Here is a 7,339-nt window from a genome sequence, read left to right as displayed (position 1 = left end):
AACACTATACATATAGGGTGTGGTAGTGAGATGTGTTTAGAGTGGAGTGAAGAGTGAGCTGTGACTCCGGTCTAGTGTTCGTTTCGAAGGGATATATGTGGGGCCGGGTCAGGTGAGCTAGTCCGACGTGGCGGCCGCGTCCAGGCCTTCCCGTACCCGTCTTAGATTTAAGCTGAATTTAAGGGGTGCCGGTCAACATGGACGTCCGCTCAGTTTAGGACGACCGGCTGGTTCGCGGTTACGTGACCGGGCACTGATTGGGCCGTCCATCGGATAAAGTTGGGGAGCCGGGCTGTACCTTTTTTTGATTTCCTTGTGTGAATAGTTGCTTCCCGTCCGTTGGTGTGTGTGTGTGTGTGGAGACTCTGGCACTTGGCAAGAACACAAGAGTAGGTACGGAGGAGAGCGACGTGGTTGGCACGTCGGATCGGAGCAACGTGCACGGAATCTCGGGCGGAATCTCCGTCACCGGTAGTACTACACCGGGAGCTTGAGGCCGAAGCCGGACACACCGGGAGTAGATGAGGTCAAAGGCTTGGAATCTCCCACTCCACTGCCACGGAATCTCGAGTACCAGTATCTCCCATCTCCCCCTGCCCCTCTCCCACTGCCGGCTGGGGCCAGCCAGCGGAGCGGATAGCCCAGTCTCGTCTGCCCTCCTCTACTCCCGGAACAGAGGGTGGGCCCAGGCATTCGAACCGGATAAGGACACGTGGGCCCTGCGCCACGCCGGCGCCGGCGCAGAGGATCCGTCCGGCCGGCCTCCTTTTCCGCCATTCCTCCTGGGCTCGGCTCCTCCTCGCCGGCCGGTGGGCGTCCGTCGTCGCGGAGGGCAAAGTACGGGACTGCCCCTCGGGAGCAACTATAAATACCCGGCCGGCGCCGCCCTCTAGAAGATTCTCGCCGGCCGCAACCGCCAAGAGAGCCGCCCCTCGGATTCCCCCCGCCCGCCACCCCACCCCAGCCCAACCCACTGCCGTACGTCGTCGTCAGTTCGTCACCATCCACCCCGTCTTCCCTCACCCCCTCTCCATCTCCCTCCCTCCCGCTCCCATAAAGGGCGCCGCGATGGCCGCCGCGTAGGCCCCCGCGCGCGGGCAGGCGGATGGCCGACGGCAGCGACGGGGAGGGCGCGGGCGAGAGCTGCTGGCCGGTCCCCGCCGCCGCCGCGTCCGCCCACGGCGGCGGCGGCGGCGGGGTGCAGCTGTCCGACGTCAGGAGGGAGATCTACGACCGCCTGCGGGCCGTCGGCAACCAGGAGGCGCTCTCCGACCCCTTCTTCAACCGCGTGCTCGAGGACCACTACGACCGCCTCCCGGCCAGGTCCGTCAGCCCGCCCGCCCGCCGTCCACATCAAAGATCAAACCTTGCTGCCCACGCCGGCCGCGTTTTCAGTTTCTCTGACCGAGCTCTCTGCCTGTCTGTTTGTGTCCGCCGGGTACGGTGCAGCTACTACATCGACCTGGACGTGAACAAGGCGGAGGACGTGCTGCTGCACCGCCGGATCCTCGCCGAGTGCGCCGACCCCGACAACCGCCCCGTCTTCCACGCACGCTTCCTACGGGTAACCACCCACCCATCCATCCATTCAACACACTGTCAATCACTGTGTGTTTCTGAAAGAAGATGTTTGCAGTCTCACTTACTCTGCTATATACATGCTCTGTCTCCATGGGCAGTACCTTCATGACGACAAACCGTCGGATGCCGAGTCTGCTCCGAATCAAAACGGTAATTGTGGGGGCTCTCTGGCTTCCAATCTGAGGTATAGGTTCACTCCACCCACCCACCCACTCTCCAATGCCCTGCCTTACACTTGCTTGATCATCATTTCAAGTTACAGGAAAAATACGCGATCATCTCTTGTCTTCATTTTGGCACCAGACAAAGTTAGTTGGGCTTAATTTAAACAATCTTGCTTGCTAAGACAAGGTATGCATACGTTGATGAACAGCAACGGCGGATTGAAAGGATTTGACGAGAGGCTCATGGAAGACCTCAGCTTGGGGCGAAGAAAAGGCGTGGACGACTTCGAGGCCATTTCCGCACGGTCTTTCTCGAGCCCCAACTTCTGAAATTCAGTTGAAATCCTTGTTTACCCACTGTCTCCCTGCCTGAAATATATAATCATGCTTTCATTCTGATTTGTAAAACCTGGATGATTTCCCCAAAAGATGCAGTGGTGACTTTTCTGGTAGGTCGTGGTGTCGCAGAATTTTTTAATTCAAAAAGCAACCATGTGGCCCAATGGTTCTCATAACTTGACAGAAAGGTTCTAGCATGTTTTCATTTTCAATCTGGAATGATATATTGAACCATAAGACTATCTAGGAGACTGGTGGTGGGCAGCCTATCTTCGTGCAGTTTGCCATAATAATTCATCCAAATCACTTGCCATGTCTTTTCTCCATGCTTTTGTGCGTACTACTTATATCTATGATATCTCATAATAGTTTGGCAAGTGGTGTATTTTGTGCTTCCTTTTCATAAACCTGCATGAGCAACGAACTTTGATCCTCAGTTGCCAATGAAATTTTTCACAGGAGGGATACAGAAATTCCCCTTCTTCATGAAATTATTTTTTCTTCCAATGACAAGCCAAAGCTCCTTAGTCAGGTAAAGGCTTGGGAGTATCAATCCTTCTGCTATGAGTTTTCTATTTAGACTTCCATATCTGCCATCTCATACTACTTAGACCAACTTTAATGAAAAATCGAATTCTTATTTTGTAGCTATCTACGCTGCTGTCGGATCTTGGATTGAACATTCGTGAAGCTCATGTGTTCTCAACAACAGATGGATTGTGTTTGGATGTGTTTGTTGTTGATGGCTGGGAAACAGAGGTAAAGCTCAGAGCATTGTTATACACTTATACTGGAGCACATCTATATGTGTGACTGATTACTTATGATAGCATTACGATTAATCGCATCAGCTTTACATCATGTCGTTTGTGTGGGGTCAGAGCCAAGGAGGTCTCGATCTACAGAGCTCCTCACAAATTCTTGGTGATAACAGTCATTCCGTTTATATTGCTAGTCTGTTTGTCAACACATATCTGGAACTGCATAACTTGCCCTTGGAAACTTCCGATTCTTGTAGGAGAACATCCTGAAAGACACATAATAATTGTTTACATAACAGTGCCAGTTGGCAAAAAAGAAAACCAGTTTATGTGTTTCCCCAAGTTACTGTCAATGAAATATAAAATACCATGGGCACCATCTTAGTTCATACAAGTATGCAGTAGGTATTTACCTTATAACGGAGTTATAAAACCGAGCGCTGTATTTTTACATTACCCATGAATTTGGAGCGCATGCTTCGTAAGATGAAGTAACCGAAGTCATTTTGACTTTACACACTTGACGACAGATAACCTTAATTGCTACACTTATCAACTTGTTATCAATGTGCCCTGTAGATTCTTGTGAGTAGTGAAGCATCTGTAGGTTATATTACACATTGTTGCTTTCAAATGTTTCCTTGAGTAAAATATTGCCTGACGCTGTATGCAGGAGACAGATGGTTTGCTGCAGCAGCTCAAGGAGACAGCAAAACGTAATGTATGATTTCTCTTCTTTTTTTAGTTACATTACATACGTGAATGCTTCACATTCTTAGGTGTCTGCCTGGTCACTTATACATAGGTGCTGGTAATTCAACTTTTCTAACTATGCAGATGCAGTGCTGTAAATGTATGCAGTCAGCATTGCAAGAATGAACAAGTTGTGTCTAACCTTTTCCTAACAACGTTAACTTCCTTGTGGTACACAGCCCTCGTTATCTAATCTAACAAGTTCAGCCTCGGAGAGAATATCAGAGCTGCAAGAAAAGATTGGAGAATCTGAATTTGACAGGGATCTGTTGCAGATTGAAGAAAAGATTGCGTCCGGATCTTCTGGAGACTTGTAAGAACTACATAACACTTGCTTAGAAAACAGAGGAAAGAGTAATTATTTAGAATGACAGCCACCACTTAACTGCTACTCTGCTAGTGTGGGCAGCATGCCTTTTTCTTACATATTTACAGAATGAAATAGGTTCACAAGGGACACTGCCAAGAAACATAGTGAAAGCAGCTGTATTATGATTTGTGGAATCTTCAGGACAGTTCAATAACCAGTCTTCCTTTTTCATTCTGCAGATATCGAGGAACTTACCTTGATGTGGATGTTGCAATAAAGTTCCTTAGAACTGAACATGTTAACGATAATTCAAAAGTGGAGTTTTTGCAAGAAATAATGATTTTAAGGTATGTTTCTTATTTCCGTGAAACATAATCGACTTCACTGAACCATTTAATTCCAGAAGATGCTAACACAATATAGTGATGTACAGGAGCGTTAATCATGAAAATGTCGTTCGCTTTTACGGGGCATGCACAAAGCAGCGAAAGTATCTCATTGTAACAGGCAAGACACTAATATTGCTTGTTGTAGTATGAATAGCAATCAATATCCTTATTGTTGCAGATTCACATGAAAGTTCTGTTATCCATGGGCACATTTACACTATGATTAACATTGGTGACTAAAAATTGGAGCCTGTGCTTAAATAGCTATTAATAACACATTTGATAAGCTTGATTTAGAAACAAGCGAAAGAAAGAAAAAATGAGCTCGAAAGGCAGGGGATAACTCCTGTCTTCTATGTATTTTGGTAGGGACTTCAAGAGCAGATAAGTCTAGAGGGAAGTTGTGATATTTTGCTTATTACACCCATACATAAAGAGTATGTACATTGTGCTGCAACATAGTACAAGTCGACAGAATACAAGAGATGTCTGATTGGTGGAATCTTGTTGCTCTGTTTCTATCAGATCGACAGGTCTCTGCCCATCCTTCAGGCAGCCTATCATGCCTTTCATTTGGCAGCTACTATTTCATGTATGAGATATTAATATTTGTTTCCATAATTACATAAAGTTGCATTTTGAAATTTAATAGGAAATGCTACACCATTTACATATGGACCTAAATACATTTTGCCGAACCGAGTATAATTCATTATTATAGTCACAATGTCATTTATGTGCTAGTATGGGCCAAATGCCAATTTTCAAGTGCTTCTGGTACTGTGGTGCTCTTGTTTCTATCCCAAAAGCACCTTCACATGCATTGGCCGCTTGTGTGTTTTGATGTTTATTTGTTTTTTTTTGTCAGTTCAAAGTAGTTTAGTCTGTAAATTTTGGTATGTAAAGTGAAGTATTTAGCGCATCGAAAGAGCATCCAGTAGTTTGATACTGTGAAGATGTGCTGCTGGACATGCTCATTACCTGAAGCTTGCTTACAATTTGTTCACTTTCATCTCCGCATTCTTCTACGTCTTCGTCTTGTGCGTGCATGTAGATCACTGTTGGGGATCCCTGCACTGGTCAGCTGCTCACGTTTTATCTGTTTGTTTATACAAACTTCTGCTTCTCAGGTTTCTCATAGTGGAAATCGGAGGCCTCTGTCTCCCACTTAAAAAGAAGTCTGTGTAGAGTTTATTTATTTATCATGAATCAGTTTGTAATTTCCTGTTAACTGATATTTTGCTCTTGTATTGTGTGTTTGTTTCAGAGTACATGGCTGGAGGTAATCTGTATGACTTCCTTCACAAGCATAACAATACCTTGGAGCTTTCCTTGATTCTTAGGATTGCTATTGGCATCTCGAAGGGGATGGATTATTTGCACCAGAATAACATCATCCATAGAGACTTGAAGTCTGCCAATTTATTAATTGGCGATGGTCAAGTATGCGTATTGTTTTTTTAGGGTCAAGTATGCGTATTGTTATAAATTGATGTACTTGTCAATTCAATATTAGTAAAATGATAATTTGTTCTTTTGAAACAGGTCGTGAAGATTGCAGATTTTGGTGTCTCTCGTCAACGATCGCAAGAGGGAGATATGACTGCCGAAACTGGCACCTACAGATGGATGGCACCTGAGGTGTGTTGTCGGTTTGTTCATTTGTCCTTTGGCATCCTTTCCCCTTTCTAGAAAATATCCAATATCCTATATTTGCTCGACCACTCTTTTGCTGTTGCAACACACGTATACCAAGACTAAATGCAGACACTATGTGCTATAACTTCGTAACAAATAGCCTTGTTTTTCCTTGGTTATTTATTTTTAGAGAAAAGGCATGCGCCCGACTTTATAAATAAAGCCAGACCTTCGTTATTTATTACTCATCCACATCTTCCCAGCAAGTTTATGCGGAAATGCATATTTCTGTGTAATATCTCTGCTTGAACTTTAGTCAGAGCTCAGAGGACAGGTTTTTTGCAACTGAGTTATGTGCCTACCCGATGTACTTATTAGAAGTTGTTGTCCTACCAGGTGATAAACCATAAGCCTTATGATCACAAGGCAGATGTCTTCAGCTTCGCTATTGTTCTATGGGAGTTGGTCACTTCAAAGGTAAAACTTGGTGTTCTCTGCAGCTTTAAGTCTTATTGAGTTCATCGAACATCGGTACTTTGTTAACCTTGCTTGGTCCTGCTATACAGGTCCCGTATGAGAACCTGACACCCTTGCAAGCGGCACTGTCAGTAAGGCAGGTACGACATTTGATGCCAACGAAGTTAAATTACAGTTTCGGTATTGTGCATCAGCTGTCAATAGCGGGTGACTGGACGTGCAAGTATGAGAAGTCGGCATTGCTCCTTGTTTGTCAGGGACTTCGCTTGGTGATTCCCTCGGGCGTGCATCCAAGAATATCTAAATTGATTCAACGGTGCTGGGGCGAAAACCCCAATACACGACCTGTTTTCTCTGAGATCACCGCGGAACTTGAAGATATCTTGCAGCCTATTCAGGTTAGGTTGCTGCTGGATATGTAGGCCTTAAGGCTCATAAGAAGATGGAATTTTAAAACTAAATGAAGTGAAGTTATTCTGGTTAATATTTGACGGGTTCCTCCGACTGATGAAGAGCAGCATGTTTCTGCAGGCCGCCTCCAGCTCCAAAGGAGGCCATCGACATACCAAACAAAAGATACAGATGAAAACACAGCGATAGAAAGAAGGCGCCTGCTCATGAAGCTGGACCCTCTTTTCACATTGTCGCGCACTAAAAAGTGCGACATGCGCACATCGTCTCCTGTATATATGTCATGTACATAAATTTTGTGCTCGGTTGTTTTGATTCCCCCTAAAATGCTCACAGGACGAACTGGGTTAAGTTAGCACACCCGTGCTACATAACCTGAGTGATATAGTTTATGTTTTATCTGGTTATTTGTTTTTCGAGTGGCTTATAGTTTGGTGTGTTTGAATTTTGGTTCATGTACGATTATGAGTTCGTCTTGTAAGGAACATGAGATGAAAATGCCATTATCACACGTTC

General features: G+C 45.3%; 1 protein-coding gene across 1 annotated transcript; it reads left to right on the top strand.

Annotated features, from left to right (window-relative positions):
• The first annotated feature begins 606 nt into the window (after positions 1–606).
• Positions 607–7,339, top strand: LOC123055322 (serine/threonine-protein kinase STY8). The gene is made up of 16 exons (XM_044479319.1): positions 607–1,323; positions 1,450–1,564; positions 1,680–1,765; positions 1,955–2,050; positions 2,544–2,616; positions 2,733–2,843; positions 3,519–3,566; positions 3,778–3,911; positions 4,148–4,255; positions 4,342–4,415; positions 5,565–5,740; positions 5,843–5,938; positions 6,332–6,412; positions 6,502–6,552; positions 6,670–6,810; positions 6,944–7,339. Exons 1-16 carry the CDS (start codon positions 1,106–1,108, stop codon positions 7,010–7,012), a joined length of 1,677 nt encoding a protein of 558 aa, XP_044335254.1. The 5' UTR covers positions 607–1,105; the 3' UTR covers positions 7,013–7,339.

This window comes from Triticum aestivum, chromosome 2D (assembly GCF_018294505.1).
Source record: "Triticum aestivum cultivar Chinese Spring chromosome 2D, IWGSC CS RefSeq v2.1, whole genome shotgun sequence".
NCBI lineage: Eukaryota > Viridiplantae > Streptophyta > Magnoliopsida > Poales > Poaceae > Triticum > Triticum aestivum.
The sequence above is the reverse complement of the archived record's forward strand: the minus strand, read 5'-3'. Positions and strand labels throughout refer to the sequence as shown.